A 22,820-nucleotide genomic window follows, 5' to 3' on the forward strand; every position below is an offset into this window, starting at 1 on the left:
AGAGAGAGACAAAGTGAGAAAGCAAGCCACCAGGTTTAGGACTTGAACTGTGGTCGGCCATGTGGGGGTCCAACGCCCTTAACCACCACACCACCTGCCGGCCCTGTGCCCAAGTGTTTTTCAAGTCACTGGAGCTTAGAACTAAACCATGTAGTTGGTCATGTGTACCAGTTCCCTTAAGCACAAGGCCACGGGGCTAGCCCCGATTATTTTTGGATATACAGTTATGCATATATGTGCTACATAACAATATTTGTAAACAACTGAATTTAGGACAGTGACTTCATAAGATTACAGTAGCCTAAGTGTGTTGTGGGCATACCATCTGGATTTGTGTAAAGTACACTCTGATGGTGACACAACTGTCTAATAAAGCATTTTTTGCAATGCAGCCCCCCTTTTAAAAAGACTTATTTAATTTTACTTATCATTATTTTTTATTTTTTAAGAATTATTTATCATTTTAAATTTGAAAGAATGAAAAGATTTATTCAATTTTATTATTTCTTCATTTTTTAAAAGATAGATTTACACACACACGCACATATAAATAGAGATTTACAAGGGTCTGGTATTCAAACTTCAACCCACTGGGTTCGAGACTCAAACCACAGTAGGCCATGTGGGAGTCCAGTACCTTAGCCACCACACCACTACTGCCCCCCCCACAATGCATCCCTGTTAAGTGACACATTTAAATTCAAAGAGCTGCAATTATATGGGAGGAATGATTCACATTAAAAATAGTTTCTTTAAATAGACTAGATTCCCGTGTATATGGTCTGGTTACAGATCACTACCTATTTGGCTAAGAGCCACCTGGAGGGATGCCATGGGAATCTTCATAGTCTGTAGCTCAGGGCACGTAACCCTTCCTGTCTCTTAGAACTACAAATTACAAATTAGGACCTGTGTAACTTTGATTACTGGATCATAAGGACTGGAAAGACTTAAGTAAAACTCTTATTTTTTAGGAAGGATTACCCTTAACCCATTTCAAACACTGAAATGAAGAGATACAAATAGACAACTACAAAACAGAACATCCATTACCTGTCAGTATCACCATAAACAACCCTAGCACCCCATTTCTTGGTATCATTCACCAGTTTAATAGCTCGTTCCAAGGTCTCTCTGGCTTTGTGAACAATACTATCGCCAACCTGTTGGTACAAAACCATGGGAAATATTTTTTTAAATATAACTCAGTGTAAATTAACAGACTTTAAAATATACAATACACAATTTAAATTTAATTACTAAATACTTGTAGAAAAGCAAGAATATTTTTAAAAGCCACCATTTGTCATCATTTATAATCATTTATTCTTTTTTTTGGAGAGGTTTTTGTCATAGGGTACGTGTGCTCGCCAGAAAGAGAGAGACAGAGACAGAAAGCGAGAAATCGCCCCCCCCCAGGGGGGTTGGCCACACCGCAATCCCTTCTCCTCCATTCTCCTCTTGGGATCTTGGGCACGCACACACACGCGCCCAGCGTAAGTTTTAGGCCACCGGGTCCGGGATTCGAACCGCGGTCGACTACATGGGAGTCCAGTGACATAGCCATTACGCTAACTGCTGGTCCTTATATCATTTATTCTTTACAAGTACTATAAAATGAAAATGAGATTTTTTTTTTTAAATAAAGATTTTTACCATAGGGTGCATGTACTTGATGGAGAGACAGAAAGAGTGAGAGGAAAAGTGAGAAACCCTCAGGGGGATGGCCACCCCACAATCCCTTCTCTTCCATTCTCTTCTTGGACTCCTAGGGACACAGGCACATGGGCCCAGCATGAGTTTCAAGCTGCTAGGTCCAGGACTCAACCTTGACCAAGTGAAAGTCAGATACCTTAAGCACTATGCCACCTGCTGGTCCCAAGATGAACAAAAGAAACAGTCAATATACAGACTTGCCTTTGAATGTATCAGTAAGTATAATGGATTATACTTCTTTGTTCTGTTTTGTTTTGTTATATGGCGCATGCACTTGCCAGAGGGAGAAAGAGAGAAACCACTGGGGGTGGGAGGGGAGGCCACATCATAGTCCCTTCTCCTTCACTCTCCTCTTAGGATTTTGGGCATACACACATGCTCAGCGATTTTCTTTTCTTTTAAAAGTTTTAGGATTTTCTCCTTCACTCATTATTATTGTTTAATTTGAGACAGTAAGAAAGAGAGAAAGAGAAAGTTAGAAAGCAAGCTGCCAGGCCAAGGACTTGAACTATGGTTGGCCATGTGGGAATCCATTAACTTAACCACTATGCCACCTGCCAGACCCCCCAGTATGATTTTCAAGGGGTTGGGTCCAGGACTTGACCATGCAGCTGGCCATGCATGATCCAGTACTCTAACCTCTACACTACCTGCTGGCTCTGGATTATATTTTTTACAAGATATCCATACATAATTAGTTGATTTTTGGAAGAATAAGACTTATTAATTCAAAGACTTTCTTAAATGCCATTATATCCAATTAGGCAAGAATTACTCTGTGTGTGTGTGTACATGAGTATATGTATGATTTTCTATTGGAATGTTCATGATAACATCTTTTTAATTTTTTAAAGAATTATTTAATTTTATTTATTCATTCATTTATTTTAATTTGACCAGAGATAGATAGAGAGAAAGTGAGAAAGCAAGTCACCAGGTCTGGGACTTGAACAGTGGTTGGCCATTGGGGAGTGTCCAGCCCTTTAACCACCTCACCACCTACTGGCCCCTTTTTTATTCTTTTAGGTTTTACTTGGCCAGTCATGGTAGTTTCACATTTCAAGATGCAAAAGCCAAATGGAAAGCTCCCAGTTTTGCATCCTGAGGTTTCCCTGTACATACTGGGTATGTGAATGCCTACCTGTCACCTTGGCTAATCAAGGCTGGACGTGAATTGTGGCATAACCGTATTGAGAGTGCCTCTCTTTCTCATGTAAGATATAAACTTACAAAAATCATTTAAAAATATAACCGACCACATAAAATTATACACATTTATGGATTACAGTGATATATATGTATATATGTTTTTTAAAGAATTATTTTTATTTAACTTTATTATTTTTATAACTTTATTATTATTTTATTTAATTAATTAAATATTTGATAGATAGAGAGAAAGAGAGAGTGAGAGAAAGTGAGAAAGCAAGCTGTCAGGTCTGGGACTCAAACTACGATCAGCCACATGGGAGTCCGGTGCCCTTAGCCACCACGCCACCTGCCAGTCCCAAAATATTTATTTTAAAAGTTTATTCTAGGGAACTCAACCAGCTCACATGAAAAAAAAAAATCAACCTAATAAAAAGATGGGCAAATGAGCTGAATAGACAACTCTCTAAGGAAGACATACAAACAGCCAAAAAGCATATGAAAAAATGTTTGACATCCCTTCTCATAAGGGAGATGTAAAATAAATCAAAACTATAATGAGACACCACCAGTTGGAATGGCTAAGATTAAACAAACATAAAGAATGGTAAGTGCTGGTGAGGCTGTGGAGAAAAGGGAACTCTCCTACACTGTTGGTGGGAATGTAAATTAGTATAGTCACTGTGCAGAACAATATGGAGAGTCCTCAAAGACCTACAAATACAGAACTACCATATGATCCAACAATTCCACTCCTAGATATCTACCCAAAGAATAGGAATGCACTCAGTCAAAAAAAATACTTGCACAGCCATGTTTACTGTGGCATTATTCACAATTGCTAAAGACATGGGACCAACCCAAATGTCCACGAACAGATGAACGGACTGAAAAAAGTGTGGCACATACACACTGCAGAATACTACTCTCGTAAGAAACAATGAGATCCTAGCATTTGATAAAAAGTAAATGAAATGGAAGGTTTAGTGCTAAGCAAAGCAAGCCAGACTATGAAAGAGAGATATTGTATGTCCCTACTCAATATTTAACAACTGTCTGCACTCTATGGCAGAAACTGAAATACTGGACAGTGTAAAGGCATGGAAAGCAACTGTGAATACTAGAGACAGTGTGGGAGGAGGGTGGGAAATGGCTGAGGGTGAAATGGAGGGAATCAAAGGGAAAAAGAAGCAAAACATTTAAGAAACAAAATGGAAAATTATCTGTTGCTGATGATATGTATGTAATATCTTTGATTAAGCCAATATACAGTGTTTTCTGGATGGACAAATTCATTTTGTATGCTATAATGATATACAGTGATTGATTGTAAAGTAAATAAAGAAAAAATATTTATTCCATGAGCGTGACAGAGACAGAGTGGGATAAAGAGATATAGCACCTGGGATAGGGTCTTGAAGCTTTTTACCTTGATATAATCCTATTTGTCTTTAGTGCCTGTGGTTCTGAGGTCCTATTAAAAAAACAAAAACAAAAACAAAACAAAACAAAAACTTTGTCCCTATCAATGTCCTAAAGTATTATGGTTTTTTTTCCTAGTAATTTCATGGTTTCAGATCCATTTACATCAGGTAAATCTGAATTACCTGAAGTAAATGTGAAGTTGAACAATATTTACAACATTATTTAAAGTTTTATTATGAAGGAAATATAGAAGGGGGTCTTCAAAATGTCCACAGAATATGTATATTATAAGAAGAAAATCCATGGATAAAAAAATTTTTTGCACCAAAATAAACAAGTACTTTAATTCATTTTCTATGAACCTTTTGAAGTCTCTTCATATGAAAAAGGATTAAATAAAATTGACAGCAGAAACTTAATTATATTTTAAGTTAAGTTCACGAATTTCAATGAAAGCTTAGTGCATTAGAAAACTTTGAGTGTGTGAACTAAAACAGATTTTAAAAATCATGCTATCTATTTGAAATTCAAGTAGAATAAAATGTTCAATCTGTCACTCAATGCCACTTTCAAAGCAGATAAACTTTCATTTATTTACATTTTTTTGAAAGTTTATTTTACTGAGAGAAAGAGATGAGCAGACAGACACCCTTGACAAGGTCTTTCCACATTTCTCCCTCTAGCTTTCCAGACAGCCAGGATCATGCGTGTGTCCAAGGGTGCATTAGTGTGTTCAGGCTGACCCAGGATCTGAACCCTGGGGCCCTTCCATACATCTCCAGTATCACGCAGTGGCACTCTATCATCTATGCCACTGTGTTGGGCAAAGGTAAACTTCTAAATATGTGAAGACAAGAGCTGGATGAGTGAGCATTCCAGTCTCAAAGTCAACTATATATATATATATATATATATATTTTTTTTTTTTTTTTTGGAAAGGTTTTTCGCCCTATAGCACATGCGCTCGCCAGACAGAGAGAGACATAGAGACAGAAAGCGAGAAATCACCCCCCCAGGGGGATGGTCACGCCGCAATCCCTTCTCCTCCATTCTCCTCTTGGGATCTTGGGCACGCACGCACACGCGTCCGGCCTGAGTTTTAAGCCACCAGGTCCAGGGCACGAACCGTGGTCGACTACGTGGGAGTCCAGCAACACAGCCATTACGCTAACTGTTGGTTCCCAAAGTCAAATATATTTTGAGATCTACAATTACAAATAAATACATACACATTCATACAGATATTAACCCTAAATGTCTCCCTAATGCTGTTTATTCTGACCCATTTAAGTTACACCTGGAAGTCATAACTCTTACAGCCACCCCAGAAAACCATGTAGTATGAATGATTAGTGGTTGGGAGAAGAGGAAAGAAGTGGTGACCTGATTTATGGGGCAGGAGAAGAAAAAAGGAGTGGTAATTACTCCTTCTATTTTGTGCCACGGTTCTTGACTTGAAAAGCACTATTTTATTACAAGGTCAAAAGAGGATTTAAAAAGAGAAAAATAATTGATTTCATAATTTATGCAGTGGTTGGGATTCTGAAAAGTCATAACTAGAAAAATATCTAAAGTAAAAATTTTCTGAAAAAAAGAAAAAGGAAGAAATGAAGTTCTACCCGCAGTGGATATATCAATAATCAATAATTGAGGAGAGGGACCAGCAGTTGGCATAATGGCTATGTCGATGGACTCCCATGTAGTTGACCATGGTTCGAGTCCTGGACTCGGTGGCTTAAACTCACACAGGGTGCATGTGTGTGTGTGTGTGTGCCCAAGATCCCAAGAGGAGAAGGGAGGAGAAGGGATTGTGGTATGGCTATCCCCATTGGGGGGGCGATTTCTCGCTTTCTGTCTCTCTGGTGAGCAAATGCACCTTATAACAAAAACCTCTCAAAAATAAAAACAGTAATTTAGGAGAAAAATGTGATTATATACTCTTTAATTTATGGGGGCCAGCAGATGGCATAGTGGTCAAGGCATTGTACTCTCACGTGGCAAACCGCAATTTGAGTCTCAGGCCCAGTGACTTGAAAATCACGCCATGTGCTTAAAGTACCCAAAATCCTGAGAGGAGAATGAAGGGATTACAGTGTGCCCATCCCCCTCCCTCCTGGGGCGGGGGGTAATTTCTCGCTTTCCCTCTCTCTATCTCGCTCTGGCAAGCACACATGCCCAACCAAAGGTAAAAACATAAAAAAAAAAAAAAAAATAAGTTTATGAAATAAATTAGCGACAATTTTTGAGACAGAGTCATTAACCTAATAATACCTACATTATTATTCTCCCTGTTTTCCTGGAGGAATTCTTGCCTATAGAGTCCTGTCTTTCTCTATAATAATCTAAACCTAGCACTTGTGCTCTTGATCATACTGTGAAATATATTTTATTGTATATTCACTGAAGGAAAGAACATGACCTGCCAGTAATCTATTTGTCCCTTCTTTTTTTTTTCTTAATGTGGCTGATATCTTCCATTTTTATTCCACTGGTGCTAACTTTTTACTCGTTCACTGGAGGCTCTTTCATGATCTCACATAAAAGGTACAGAATATATACTGTTGTGAAGTTGGCATAGGATGAGGGGCCAAATGCATATTCATTAACTTCAGAGCATCTTAGAAGACCAAGGCCAAAGAGAGGGATGTAGCCTGGTATTCTGACTTTACCAGGTTATGTAACAGCATATTTCCTGGCAGAATTACACTTGTAAACTTTCACTGCTGATTCAAGGACCACCCCACCCCTCACCCTGGAATTCTGGTTATCCTAAGGCTACAATATTTACATATTTTTAAAGAAGTATTATTCCTGCATTGTTCTGTTACCAAAACACATTAATGGACAATGTAAAAACTGAGAGGTAGAGAAGAAATTAGAGAAATTTGGAAATGGCCTAAAAAAAGATTTGAGAGTGACTGGGCTTGTTCTGCATCCCTATTTATTAAAGTATTTTAGTAAGAGGAAAACCTACTTTGGCCCACTTCAGCAGTACAGTCAGGAATATTGTGCTTCTAAAGAACGGGAACCAGCAGTTAGCGTAATGGCTATGTTGCTGGACTCCCACGTAGTCGACCGCAGTTCGCGTCCCGGACTTGGTGGCTTAAAACTCACACCGGCCGCATGTGCGTGCGTGCCCAAGATCCTGAGAGGAGAATGGAGGAGAAGGGATTGCGGCGTGACCATCCCCCCTGGGGGGTGATTTCTCGCTTTCTGTCTCTATGTCCCTCTCTGTCTGGCAAGCGCACGCGTCCTGTAGCAAAAACCTCTAAAAAAAAAAATAATAAAATTAAAAGTTTTACCTGTTCCACTAACAAAGCATGTGAAACATGAACTGGCTGAGATTGTTTTCAAAGTTGGAAAAGTCACAGATCCAGTGACAGGAAAATCCTGTGCAGGAACTACCTACCTGGAAAGTCCAGTCAGCTTGGAAAGCATCCACCTAACCAAAATTCTAGAACTCAATACCTCTTTAAAACAAAAGAAGAGTGGAAGGAACCAAAGGGAAAGACTGACATGCTCACTTTATGGGAAAAGAAAATTTTCTCAGTTTTATCATAAACTACCCAGTACTCTTGTTATTATTAAATAACTAAAAGTAAAAAAAAGAGCCTGTTATCAAATTTTTCATAAAGAGTAATGGCCATGTTTTAAATCACTCAGTGTAAAAACAAAAAGTGCACCAAAAAAATGTATCTAGTGCAAACACAACCATGTTACCAAAAAAATTCAAGTTAAAAAATGTTATATGTATATATTCTTAATCAGAGATGGTTATTTTGCTGCTCTAAATGAGAATATACGACAACTTCTGGAGTTTACTCTGCCTATTATGAACTGTGTGGAGACCTTGTTCTTCCTCTTTCTTTCATTGAGCTATGGTATACACTATAAAGTCATATGGCCTTTATTTGGCAAGGAAAGGTAATTAACATAAGCCACTCTATTGTTTTTTCAATCACTACTAAATTCTATTATTCTGTCACACTATGTTGCATTCATGTAAAATAAATACCTATTTTTTTTTTTTGAAAGGTCTTATTATGATCTTCCTGCCTCAACCTTTTAGCTGGGACCACAGGCACATGCCACCACACCCAGCTCTGTTTTAGACAGGATTTCACTATGTTGCCCAGGACAGCCTTGAGTTCATGGTCCTCCTGCATCAGCCTCCCTGGCAGTCAGATTAGACTGGAAATCAAACTTGGTCCTCCCATGTGGTCCCAGCACGCACAGTTAAGCAGTATGCAACACTGTGGCTGGGCTAAAAATTAGTTTTGTTCCATGAAAAGTATTTTTCAATTGTCATTGATTCTTGTTAAAAAACGTTTTGTTTTATTTCTACTGGCACACTAGTATAGAACAATTGTTCTTTATTATTTATTATTGTTACATTTGGACAAGCTAACCTAACTACCATCTGATCTCTATCAATACATTAAAAGGAATTATTTAGTTCCAAGGTTGTAAACACTACTATTAAACTGACACTAAACTCTCATGACCATCCAGATTATGTAGAAATACGTAATGCAAATTTCTAAAACTATCACTGAAATAAACACAGGGAGTTTTCATAGAGAAAACCCACATACCCCCAAGAATATGTATGTATATAGGCCTACTTTGAGAAAAATTGAGCCTATGTCATGGAAATAAAACCATTTAGTCTAACATTTCAAAATAAAATGAATGCTTTAACAATTAGGCATTTGTTTAAGGCTGCTTTTAGTCTCTACTGAAAAAACTACAAATTTGTATATATTACTTACTTCAATGCATGGCATTCTCCCAGAAAAATTAGCAGATGTGTAGCCAAATGTAACATTTGCTATTAGTTTAAGTCCTAGCTGACGTGCATTAAGCATTCGAGATAGGGCTCTGTCTTGCTTGTAAGCCTTCATTGACTGCTTGACCATGAATCTAGTCTTCAAGATTTCTTCCAGCATTCTTGGTAGTACACCCTTTCTTACCGAAGGCTATCATAAAGAAAAAAGAGAAATATTTAAAATCTTTCGAACATTATAGATTTAGATAATTAGAAGGAAGCACATAGTATAATAATGGCCAACTGTCATGCACTGAAATATGCTAACAACAGAGTGGCCACAAGACTAGTGGTGGTCAATTCAAAATCATCACATTTTATTTCTTCTGAAGAGGATTTTTCTCCTAAAAGGTTCCTATAATGTTTATAAGTCTAATGTAGCACTGTTATGTGAGTTCAGAGACCTCCAGGAAGGAGGATGCCTACTAATGCATAAGTGACCATTCAGACCATAAGTTCAGAGGAAAATTTTGCTCAAAACTTTGATAAAACCCCCATTCTTTCAGAAAGATACATGGGACTGTATCACTTATAACCAACCTCAGTTTTTAAAGATCTCATCCTAATGACCCCACACAGTAATCTGCATGGAACTCCATTTATCTACCTTTGAAGAATGATGAGCTGGGTTGACTCTGCTGACATTCAAACCTGCAGTTCCAGGGACTCTAGGTATTTCAAATCTGATGCTTAGACCACTAAGCCATCCCCTCCGGCCTATATTTATTAGCAATCTGGAAGAGGGGATGAATAGTGAGGTGATAAAATTTGTTGATGCCAAAATAAAAAAATCATTTGTATTAATCAAGACTAGGGAGAATTTATGAGAACTCCAGAAGGAATGAAAACCACAGAACAGTATTAACTTTGATGATGATTCACAGACACGTGCAAAGTAATGCATGTCAGATCAAACAATTAAAACCTCAGGTATAGGATATTCACACACTTAAATATTAAAAAATCTTATTTTATTAACCCTTCTGTATTGGGTCAAAGGTTTTAAAAAGTCATTAATGGGACATAATATAACAAGCTGCTAGACAGGTGACAATGAGAACGTATTCTAACCGCTAATTCATCTGGTGTACCTCTTCAAGGAGCCACAGTGTTTTAAGAAATAATAAAAACAAAAACAAAAACCAAAACCAAAAAACAGAGACCAAATGTGCAGCAATGTACATGATGTAAAGACTGAATTTTACATGGGAATATATTTAATAAAAACTCTGTTTCACATTTCCAAGTAGATCTTATCTATATCAGTCCCTGGTAATAATCCACCTTAAAATTTTCCAAAAAAGAATTTTTTTCCTTTCTGGTAAACTTTTTCCTCATATCTAAGTTGCTAACTTTAGTTTAACACTGGTAGAGAATGATTCTATCTTTGCTAAGTACACCAGAATGAATTTAAGGGGGCGGTGGGGTCTACACTATCATTACCCTGTTGTCTCATGATTCTAGTACAGAGTGACTGCTAAGGAAATACCAAAAAAGTAAAATGAAATAAAATAAATAAGAAATGAAGTTGGCATAAGAGAGGCAATATAATTTTCTTTTAAAGCTTTCTTATTTTTTTTTAATTTATAAGGTTTTTCTCACTGTATTTTGAGGGAGATAAAGGAGTGGGAAAAAAAACAGACCTTATTAGTTTGGATATCTTAAAAATACAGTTGATAAATATACTAGAGTATCACTGTTTCTAAGATAGTATTAATTTAGTTTAAAATAATGTAGAAGAGCAATCAGTACAGTCTACACATTAATTTACATCTTTATAGATAATATCTTTTGATCATTGAATTGCTATTTAAGTCTGCTAGATTCTAAGAGAATGGAAGGCACATGTGAGATGGTTGGCTATTTCCCTGAAATAGTTTCTTACAAGATTCCAATATCTGAATTTTTGTGAGATATATTCACGTACACTTGGTGTTTCTGCTTTCTATTATATACCAACAATAGCGAAACTATTATTAACTCTCCAAAAATTAAGCCATAGTTGATACTTTTCATTTACAAGAGTATTACCTTGACAAAAGCTACTCCATTGGGAGATACTGTGACATCATGCCTAATTTGGTAAAGTAAATCTGGAGGTACTCTTAGAGAAGTACAGCCAAATTTGAACTCATCATACCTGTTAAGAAAGAAAACATTTAGCAAATAACATTCTCAAATCACAGAACCGAGACTTTAGGCAATTTCTAGGAATCTTTCTGATTCCATTTAGAAATTCATTTTCAAATACCTAAATATAAATTCACATATTTAGTAACAAGTTTACATATCTCATTCTAAAAAGTAGTTTTTCAAATTTTCACAATTTATTTAAAGAAAATTTTTTTGTGTGGCACTATCCTAAATCAATATTAAAATACCAAATTTCAACTCAACATACAATCACCTTATGCAAAGTACTATAAAGACAAATTTAGGGGCCAGCAGGTGGCGTAGTGGTTAAGGCGCTGGAATTCCCACATGGGCTGCAGTGGTTCAAGTGCTGTACCTGGTGTCTTGCTTTCTAACTCTTCCTCCCTTTCTATGGCAAAACTCATGTGAAATAAATAAATGATTCTTAAAAAAAAAAAAAAAAAGGGCAAATTTAAACCTTGAATCAATATACTGTAAATTTTCCAAATTCCAATTCTTAGTATGAAGACAGAATTATCAATACAAATTCCATAAAGGCTTTCTATGAAGGAATGAGTGTACTACAGACTAATACCATAACACCTAGTCTTAAATATACAAAAATCAATATAAAGGTAGATTCTGTATTTCTTATAATTCAAGGAAAATATCTATTCTTTGGAGAATTAAAAATGTTAATTTACTCAATTTACAAAATTCAATTTACATGAATTAATAACACCTACCACTTAACTTTTTAAAAATCATAGACTATTTCTAAGAAAAGTCCAGAAGAGGCAATAACTAGAATTATAAGATCATAATTTACAAACCATTCTACTGAAAGGTGATTTATGAGAAGACTTCAAAAAGTTCATGGGAAATAGAACCAAACTATGAGTTCAACTTGGTGTGAAATTTTTAAAAATACATGCATTTCTTTCTTTCTTTCTTTTTTTTTGGAGAGGTTTTTGCTATAGGGTGCTTGTGCTTGCAAGAAAGAGAGAGACAGAAAGTGACAAATGGCCACACCGCAATCCCTTCTCCTCCATTCTCTTCTCGGGATCTTGGGCATGCACGCACATTCGACCGGTGTGAGTTTAAGCCACCGGGTCCGGGACTCGAACCGTGGTCAACTACATGGGAGTCCGGCGACATAGCCATTATGCTAACTGCTGGTCCCGGTACATGCATTTTTTTTCATGGCATGCTTTTCTATGAATGTTTTTGAAGACCTCTTGTAAATAACTTCCATTTTAAATAATGATTTCATTTAATTTTATTCATTGTCATTAATTAATTAATTAATTAATTAATTTTTTAAAGTTGACCAGAGAGAGACAGAGAGAGAAAAAGAAAGTGAGAAAGCAAGCTGTCAAGTCTGGGACTCAAACCATGGTCAGTCATGTGGGAGTCCAGCCGCTTTCACCACCATGCTACCTGCTGGCCCCAATAACTTTTATTTTAAAAGAGACCACAGCAACACATGAAGAGTGAAACAAATTTTATAAGGCTGATTTAGTTGTGATCCTCTTCATATAAGTCATCTATGCATGAAGTTGAATTAATCACATGGTGATCCATGTCAATTGGTAAGACAACTACAATGAATGGATTAACTGTTTGATAGCTCCTTTATCTTGTATAAGGACAGTCTCCAATATAGACATTCAAGGAAAATCTAATTTTAGTAAGTGGTACAAAGCACAACAGCATAATTATAAATATGAAAAAAAAAAAAACAACTTACTTCCCCAAGTTCTCCACGTGGCCAAGGCAGGTGGAAAAACAGTAGTTGTATGCAATTACAATAGAAGGATATAATGACTGAAAATCCAAAACGAGGACAGAGTTGCTATAGAAGCGGGATTCAGGCTCCATAATTAGGGGAACACACTGTGGGGCTCTCATTTGGGATCTCTGCTGAACACTAGGTGTCACAGGAATATAGTTCATTGGTTTAGCAATACGTAACATCATTGATTCCACGCGGTACTGCAGGCAGTGGAGAAGAAGTAAGAAGAAAAGTGGTGTAAATATAAATGCATTGTCCATTTGAATATATGATAACCATTTGGAGATGTTTTGTTCTTCAGAATAAGGCTGCATGACTTTTTTTACAACACAATTACACAGTATTAATTATTTAGTAAGCTTTCAAGTGTTGAGGGAAGATATGAAAGTCCTTATTCTCTTTTATATAATGACTTATCAAAAAAAATTTTTGGAAAGACAAAGATGATTACCTCTCCTTTTATTTTTAAATACAGCTATACGATAATAAGCAGATGTAAAAGGTACAGTTTGACACTTTCATTTAAAAAGTCAGTCAATAATCATTGAGAAATTTACTTGAGCAAATTAGAGAATGAAAGCTGACAGGGCACTTGAGAGAAAATGGTATCCTACTTTTTAAAAGAAGGAAACACAGGATTTTAGAATTGAAAGATAATTAGCTTATCATTATTTCCTAGCAAAACTGAATCAAACAATTACTGATGGTTTACAGTAACTATTAAGAAAATGGGTTTGGGGACTAGAAAAAGAAAGCACTCATAAGAGCAAAGGTTCACTGAAATGTTCTCACATTCTTTTAAGATATCTTTGCCTTTTATTATAAGTCAGCTCAAATGGGATTTAAAACTTGGAATATAAATTTAAAAAATAGCTTTTAAACAATATAAGTATAATAAATAGGTAATATCAAGGTAGTTAGAACTCTATTTTTGCTGTATTTCATGAACTGCTTCATTGGAGAATATTACACACATAAAGTAATTAAAATAATTCAGATTAAGAATTTTATAAGGTTACAGAACCAATTAATTTAATGTATCAATAGTATCCCTGCTACCTAGCAGAATCATGGGTATTCAATATTTATTGAATTAATACATTTAATAATTTTCAGTATAGACTTGATAAAATCTATCATTACACTTTTGAGAGATTAGTTAGAAAGATATAAACTAAATGGCTTTTAAGAGCCTATCTTTCTTTAACATTAACAAAAAAGCTTGGGGCCAGTCCATGGCATGGTGGTTAGGGTGGCTGAAGAACCAACACCACATGGCTGACTGTGCAATTCAAGTCTAGGAGTTGGTAGCTAGAGAAAGACACTGGGCATGTGGGCCTAAAGTAGTCTTTAAAGGGGAAATGGGGAAGGTATTGCAATGTGACCATTCCCATCGGGAATGCTTTCTCACTTTTTCTGTCTCTCTGGTGAGTACATGTACCCTCTGCAAAAGAAAAAAGTTACATAGCTCACTTACATTGATTTCCAAATCCTTCATTTTTTATACAAAATTATCTATTAGGAATTGGAACAAGTCAAGATTAGGAATGGGAAACAAAAAAACAAAATAAAATAAAAGACAGACTTTATTGTTTCCCCAGTTCTAACAATCACCCTAATATTTGGGAACACAGTAACATCCTTAAGGGCACATTTATTTTAATACCATGCATGAAAACCATGGCAGTAGCCAGAAAGTTGGTATAAAAAGAAAATAAAAGGTGAGCTGTTAGAGTTAGATACCCTATATCTCCCCAAAAAGAGACAATATTTGATTACCTAGCTATTAGTTAGTTGGTATGAGATAGAACGTTTAAAAAAACCAAAACACTTTAAACATCTCAAAAGTAAGTACACAACTCATAAAGAACTCTGATGTGTCTAAGAGAATCGACTTCCTACCTGTGAACCCCTTGTCAGCACATGTAAAAACTGAATGCCAAAAAGTCTAGCCATTTCACTGGTCTTCCCAATCAGGTCCAGCTGTTCTAACATTTGGAGATTTCCACGTACACGGCTAACGTAATGATCAACCATTTTCCATCTGTAAAAAAAAAAAATCCATTCCATGAACACCAGGGAAAAATTTTAACACCTGTAACTAGTATTTTTCCTTGCTAAAAATCTACAAATTAAAAGCAAGGTTACTGGACCAGTAGGTGGTATGGAGGTTAAGAAACTGGATCCTATACCACCAACTCTGCAGTTTGAGTAGTGCACCCAGTGGCTTGAAAATTGTGCGTGTGTGTGTATGTGTGTGTATTTCAAGTGTATAAAAGCTAGTAAAAATATGCCAAATTTAAAATAGTACTTGTGATAACATAGTAAGATAAAGGACAATTTTAAGTATTTTGCTTGATGGTGTTTTGTTTTGAAGAGAGTTTTTTTTTTTTTTTTTTTTTTTTTTGCTATAGGTCACATGTGCTTGCTAGAGAGACAGAGAGACAGAAAACAAGAAATCCCACAGTCGGGAGAAACCTCACAGTCAATCGCAGCTCCAGTCCTGGACCTGGTGGCTTAAAATTCATGCTGGGCGCGTGTGCATGCATGCCCAAGACCCTGAAAGGAGAATGGAGGAGAAGGGACTGTGGCATGGCCATTCCCCTGGGAGGGTAATTTCTCTCTTTTTGTCTCTGTCTCTTTGACGAGTGCATGTACCCTATAGCAAAAATCCTGTAAAAAAATTAAGGCTCAAATAAAAGGCTACAACATTTAATTATATGGCGTTCAGAACAACATAGCTGCATAACTGTTGAATAAAATAATTAAAAAACCTTTCCCTGAATTGCACTATAGTGCCGTGGTCAAGAGCTGTGCATTGGAGGGGCTGGCAGGTGGCATGGTGGTTAAGGGCACTGAACTCCTACATGGCTGACCATGGTTCGAGTCCTGGACCTGGTGGCTTGCTTTCTCACGTTCCCTCTCTCTTACTGTCCCTCTCTGGTCAAATCTATATAAGTAAATAAAGTTAAATAAAAGAATTATTTTGTTTAAAGAAAGAGCTGTGCATTGGGAACTAGATCCCAAATGGCCAACTGTGGTTTGAATCTTGCCCCTTGCAGCTTGAAAAACATGCCAGGCACATATATGTGCATGCCTTGATGGGAGAGAAATGGAGGAAAAAAGATTGTAGGATGACCACATCCCACTGGGCTCTCTTTCTCTCTCCATCTCTCTTCCTCTCTCTGGTGAATGTGTGTGCCCTTTGGCAATTAAAAAAAATTGTTTTTCCTTTGATACATGAATAGTTTACATAGAAAAACTAAAAAATAAATAAAATGGAAGCAAAAAATAGCCTTATAATAAAAAAGACAGATGATATGTGTTAGCATGGATGTAGACAAATTAAAACCCTCATATACCACTGGTGGGGATATAAAATAATACAACTGCTTTGGAAAACAGTCTGGAAGTTCCTCAAGCTATTAAAAATACAGTCCCCACGTCTACTCGTAGGTATACATCCAAGAGGAAGGAAAAGATGTCTATACAAAGACATATGAAGATTAAGAGTGACATTAATCATAATATACAAAAAGTGTAACCAACCAAATGTTCCATAAACTGATGAATGAATAAATACAAAATGGTATACAGTCATGTGTCAATGACAGAAATACCTTCTGAGAAATGCATTGTCAGGTGATATACTGTAATTCCTTACACAAATTTAGATGGTGCAACCTACTACACAATTAGGTAGTATAGTATAGTTTTATGTATCTACCATCATATATGCAATCCATCTTTGACTGTAACACTTTTACATGGCATATGATTGTATATCTCTACAATGGAATATTATTTGATGATGAAGGAAAATGAAATACTGATACATGCTATAATATGGATAAATCTGGACAACACTTGCTAAGAGAAGCCAATCACAAAGGATCATTTACGATTCTTTTTAGATAAAGTGTCTGGAATAAGCAAACCTATGGGCACAGAAAAGTGGCTGTCTAAGATAGAGGGCAGCGAGAGAAGTGGTAGAAGGAATGGAAGCTTGGAAGGTGATGAATATATATATATATATCTGTTGTGAAATAAAGTGTTGAAAATGAGTTTCTATACTGGAAAAATTAGAATGACTTTTGATTTCTCATCAGAAACATTGGAGGCCAGATGAAAAAAGGAATGAAATCTTAGAGAGATGTGAAAGGGAAAAAGACCAAATAGCAAAAATACTTAAATTGAAAATGAAATAGACAGTGAAAATATCATTCAATAAAGGTGAGGGCCAGCCCATGGTCTTGTGATTAAGGCAGATGGATCCTACATGGCCAACCATGTGGTTCAAGCGCCAGACTAGGTGGCTTGAAAAATGTGCTGAGCACATATACCTGCATGCCCACAATCCTGAAAAGAGAGAAAAATGGAAGAGAAGGAATTATAGCATGACCATGCCCTATACTTTCTCACTTTCTCGCTCTGTACCCACCTTCCCTGACACCCCTGCCTCTGGGAGGTGTAAGCATCCTCTGTCAAATATTTTTAAAGCATTATTTTATTTATTTAATTTTGTTATTATTATTTTTTAATTTGACCAGAGAGAGAGAAAGGGAAAGTGGAAAAGCGGTGCCAGGTCCAGAACTTGAACTGTGGTCAGCCATCCAGTGCCTTAACCACCTGCTGGCCCCGACTCTGGCAAATTTTTAAAAAGAAAGTGAAATATAGACATTTTCAGATCAATAAAGGTTGAGAGAACTTGTTGCCAACGGACCTGATAAACAAAGAAAACAGATTGGTAATTCTTAAAATGTTAACATACTCTAGCCGTGTAACCCAGCAATTTCACTCCTAGTAAATTAAAAATTGAATACAAATCTTCATTAGAGCTTTATTTACAATAGCCTTAAATTAGAAACAACCCCAATGTTAATCAACAGGTGACTGAATAAACAATTGTGGTATATTCTTATAATTGAATACCATTCAATAACAAAAATGAATGAATCACTGGTTTATGCAACGTAGGTGAATTTCAAAAAAGTGCTGTTTTTTTTTTTTTTTAAAAGAAGCCAGACACAAAGAGATGATTATGAGTATTTCCATTTATATGAAGTTCTAGAACTGGCAAAAGTAATCTATAGCAATAGAAATCCAATTAGTACTTACCTGGGTGGTTAGTGTATAGGCAGGTTTACTGCAAAGCTATATAAATAAGTTTTTTGGATATTAGTTGTATTTCTTATCTTGACTGGAATAGTAGTTAGAGGGTGAATATATTTTTCAAAATTACCAAATAATGTACTTAAGATTTGTGCACTTTATTATAAATAAATTATACCCCAATAATGGTGATCTTAAAAGAAATATCCTTTTTAGAGTTGTAAAACATAACCTGTATAGATCTGTCTTGTTATCAAACCAATCTGACAAGACTCGAAAAGTAAAAAGGGGAAAACGCTGATGAAGAATGTGAAAGCTCACATTTTCAAAGGTATAGTTAGTTAGAGCCACCTAAAGAAAAAAAGCAAGACACCGTTATAATAACATTTATCTATTTATGTAACTACTTTCGTTCTAAAAGATTCCACTCACTTTAAACTTTTCATAGATATAAAAGCTACTTGTAGAAATGACTGTGTTACAACTGAATCATATTTCAAAATTATGGATAGCCTATTGGACAGAAATATTCATAACAAATTAATATTTAAGTGGATAAAAAAACAAAGACTCAATTCAAACTGGTCATATAACACATATTTTAAAAGATCCTAGTTCTCAAAATTTCTTTCATACCAATAAAAATGTTGATAAACAGAATTACTGTTAAGCAAATCGATTTTTTAATTCTTTTCATGGTTGAAAGGACTCTATCAAAAGTCCTTATCTGGGCCCTTGCAGCTTCAAATAGATGCTGCTACTAATTCCAAGTATTGTCTTTCCAATTATTTTATTAATCTTGCCTAGTGTATGTGTATAGTTTGAGAAGTTTCTTAAGTTCAAGACTAACTTTTCTTATAATAAATAAAAAAGCCCAAGTTGAATTCATATGACCTTACATGTGAAAATATTTAAGTACAAAAAAATAATAAAGTGATACAATATTTAACATATACAACATATTTTATTATGCCTATAGACATTTCTAGCTATTACTACCTTACAACACAAATAGAAAAAAGTTAAAACTCATCAATATTAATGTTTAATACCTCTGTAGCTTTACATTTTAGAAATTAGTATTGTAGCTTCAATTAAGTAAACACAGATAATTCATTAAAAAAATAAGTTACAAAGTAAGCTGTGCTAATACTCTACTACTGATTAAATTATTAACCAAATCTCTTATTACTAAATAGAATTTCCTTCCTTCCTTTTATTTTATTTTTTTAGAGGTTTTTGCCTTAGAGTGCATGCACTCCTCAGAGAGACACAAACAAAAACAGTAAGAGGAAAAGTGAGAAATCACCCCCCAGAAGAAATGACCACATCACAATCCCTTCTCCTCCATTCTCCTCCTGAGATCTTGGGCATGCATGCACACGTGCCTGGAGTGATTATCAAGCCACTGGATCCAGGACTGAAACCATGGTTGACTATGTGGGAGTCCAGCAACGTAACCGCTATGCCACCTGCTGGCCTCCTAAACAGAATTTTAGATAAAGCGCCTTACCTCATTTCTCATGATTCTCCAAAGATTTAGTGTAATGCGGCCAACAATATTTATCTCACTCATTGTGTCTGATGCATATTCATCTTTTTCAACTGAAAATCTGTTCTCAATTTTGTCATCTATAGAAATGAATAAAGACTGCATCAGGGTTCATAGAAAACAATACAAAGAAAATGAGCATAATAAACATTAAAAATGAAGACTAAAAATGAAATGCAATTCCATCTATTTTATATTTGATTTTGAGAATAACTATTATTTTGACAAATAAAACCTATAGTTATGAAAATTTTGTGAAATAAATATTCTGAAAACATACATTCTCTTTCACATATGTATTTAAATAATAAATCCTTCTCTCTTTAAATTTGGAAATTTCTGGTCCAATTTTATAAATACCTAACACTATAATATTTCTTTGATTTTAGCATGAAAATGGTCCATTGTTTGGTCTACTCCATGACCTGGTGGTTAAAGAAACCAGATCCCACAGAGGACTGTGCAGTTTGAATCTTGCCTCTGGTAGCTTGAAAAAAATGCCAGGCATGTCTATGTGCATGCCCAAAATCTTAAAGAAGGAAGAAATGGAGAAGAAACTGCAGTGTGACCTTGTCCCACTGGGGAGTGTTTGCTCCCTTTCCTTCTGATGAACATTCCCTGTAGCAAACTAAAAAAAAAATGTATTGTGAAAACAAAATAAAGGCATTAAAGAACAATATAAAAAAGGTCCATTGAGGGGCCAGCAGGTGGCGTGGTAGTTAAGAATGCTGGATTCTCACATGGCAAACGGTGGTTCGAGTTCCAGATCTGGCAGCTTGCTTTCTCACTTTCTCTCTCTCTCTTGCTCTGTCCCTCTCTGGTCAGATTAAAATAAATAAATAAAGTTAAATAAAATAGTTCTTTAAAAAAGAAAAGAAAGGTCCATTGTTCAACTTGACATTTCTTAGAAAATTGTTTAACCTAAACAATTCTCTGAAAAGCTGCAGACATCAATTAATGTTGCTCATATCAGTTTGAAATTCTAACTATATATGGAGAACTAGATGAAGAGTTCCTCATAGCAAATAGAGTTCTGAGTCAGTTTGTCAGTTTGTTCTTTCCTTTTTTTTTTTTTTTTTTTTTTGCTATAGTGTACTTATAGCCATGAGTAAGAAATCACCCCCTACGGAGGATGGCCATGTAGTAATCCTTTTTCCTCCATTCTCCTCTTGGGATTTTGGGTATGCCTGCACACATGTCCAGTGTGTTTTACAGGCTGCCTGGTGCAGGACTTGAATAGCACATTGGCCTCATAGGATCCAGCTGCTTTAACCACTATCCCACCAGCTGGCCCTGTGAGTCTACCTTCTTAAGTAATGATTTCACGTAGTATAGAAATTAAAATCTGGTTTCTCCTATATAACACTAGGGGAGTACTGTTGACTAGAGGCTCTGAAAACAATTATACAAATTTAAATGATTATAAAGGCTATCTCACTATGAAAAACATTTTTTTTTTTGGAGAGGTCTTTGCTATAGGGTGCATGCACTTGCCAAAAAGACAGAGAGAGACAAAGAGATAGAACGCAAAAAATCGCCCCCCAGGGGAGGTGGCCACACTGCAATCCCTTCTCCTTCATTCTCCTCTTGGGATCCTGGGCATGCACGCACACGCACCCAGCTGAGTTTAAGCCACTGGGTCTGGGACTTGAACTGCGGTTGGCTACACGGGAGTTCAGTAACATAGCCATTATGCTAACTGCTGGTCCCAAAAAATACTTTTAATAAGATTTTAGATGAAGGAAGCATATTAACAGGGTATAATAAAATTTATACATAAAAGTAACCTGTATGTAGGTGTGTGTGTGTGTGTGTGTGTGTGTGTGTGTATGTATGTATGTATAAACATAAATAACTATAAGGAAAAATACAAAAAACAAAAAACAAATATACTAACACCTATACTGGGGATTTTTTCTTTTACTTTTCTTGATTAATTTTTTTTTTAAGAAGAGAGCTATCAGTATGTTTAGAACATATATAATTCAGTATTCAAAATTGGGCTAGAATAGCTTTTAATGTTTCACCTTAATTTATGGCCGAACACAAAACTTTCACAAAATTATCATACCTGGCACCCGAGAGATCATTTGACATAAGTCAACATTTAAAGCAGCAGCCCTTTGTAAGAGGTAGCCCCAGGAATGCATTTGAATCTCATAACCTAGCAGAATATCAGGGTCATACCTAAAGAGAGAATGAAAAAAATTAAACAAGGACCAAACATTTGAGCCTTTAAACCAGAATAATTATTTCTCTTCATGATAGAAAATGCAAAAATAAAATAGAAAAATAATATAAAAAGAGAATGAAAACACTTTTCCTATTCTCACTTAATTTTACCATGGTAATCCACCCTTATCCAACAGTTTCACTTTCCACAATTTCAGTTACCCACAATCAACTATAGTCCAAAAATATTAAATAGATAATTCCAGAAATAAACAATTTATAAGTTTTAAATGAAATATCATTCTGAGTTGTGTGGAAGATCTCCTACTGTCCTGGTCCACCCTGCCCAGGATGCAAAGCATGCATGTGACCAGAGTATACTCAGTACATGCTGCTCTCCTGGAAGTCACTTAGCTGTCTAGGTGCAGTAAGATATTTAGAGAGAGAGCAACTTCATTCACATAACTTCTAGTAACTTTTATTTTATTATTATTATTGTTATTAATCTCTTACTTTGCTAAGTTATGCTTTATTATAGCTATGTACTATAGGAAAAGAACATAGCATTCGATACTGTGATTTCAGGAATCCACTGGGGGTTTTAGATATACACTCCCTGCAAATAAAGGGGAACTACTGTAAGATGTCATCCCCACATGAGGTAAGGCCTAGTGACAAGTATACCTTCTAAACGTTGAGAGGAAGGTGATTCAGTTTAGTGGGAGAAGGAGATATTAATGGATGTGAGATTACTGTGGGGAAGGTAAGTACAGGAATCGGGGAAAACTGCTCATGTGGTCACAGAACTGAACTTGTAAAGTTGAACTGACAACCTGCATCCAACTCAGAAAGAACCTCTCTGTTCCTCCTCTTAAAACCTCCAAGCTGTGGCTGGGAACGGCCTGGCCGGCGCCCCCCCACTCCGGGGGGCGCACCAC

The 22,820-nt window shown here is 35.9% G+C and overlaps 1 protein-coding gene across 3 annotated transcripts in view; it reads right to left on the bottom strand.

Annotated features, from left to right (window-relative positions):
- REV3L (REV3 like, DNA directed polymerase zeta catalytic subunit) overlaps positions 1 to 22,820 on the bottom strand; it is a 123,667-nt gene that overhangs the window by 27,465 nt on the left and 73,382 nt on the right. For all 3 annotated transcript variants that reach the window (XM_006157005.3, XM_014591040.2, XM_014591038.2), the window contains 8 exons: positions 21,782 to 21,897; positions 19,672 to 19,790; positions 18,391 to 18,509; positions 14,949 to 15,090; positions 13,002 to 13,246; positions 11,150 to 11,258; positions 9,063 to 9,269; positions 1,054 to 1,163 (listed from right to left, as the gene is read on the bottom strand). In XM_006157005.3, the coding sequence (XP_006157067.1) occupies positions 1,054 to 1,163; positions 9,063 to 9,269; positions 11,150 to 11,258; positions 13,002 to 13,246; positions 14,949 to 15,090; positions 18,391 to 18,509; positions 19,672 to 19,790; positions 21,782 to 21,897 (1,167 nt within the window). The remainder of the gene's footprint in view (positions 1 to 1,053; positions 1,164 to 9,062; positions 9,270 to 11,149; positions 11,259 to 13,001; positions 13,247 to 14,948; positions 15,091 to 18,390; positions 18,510 to 19,671; positions 19,791 to 21,781; positions 21,898 to 22,820) is intronic.

The sequence above is a fragment of the Tupaia chinensis genome, unplaced genomic scaffold (genome assembly GCF_000334495.1).
Source record: "Tupaia chinensis unplaced genomic scaffold, TupChi_1.0 Scaffold000527_1, whole genome shotgun sequence".
NCBI lineage: Eukaryota > Metazoa > Chordata > Mammalia > Scandentia > Tupaiidae > Tupaia > Tupaia belangeri.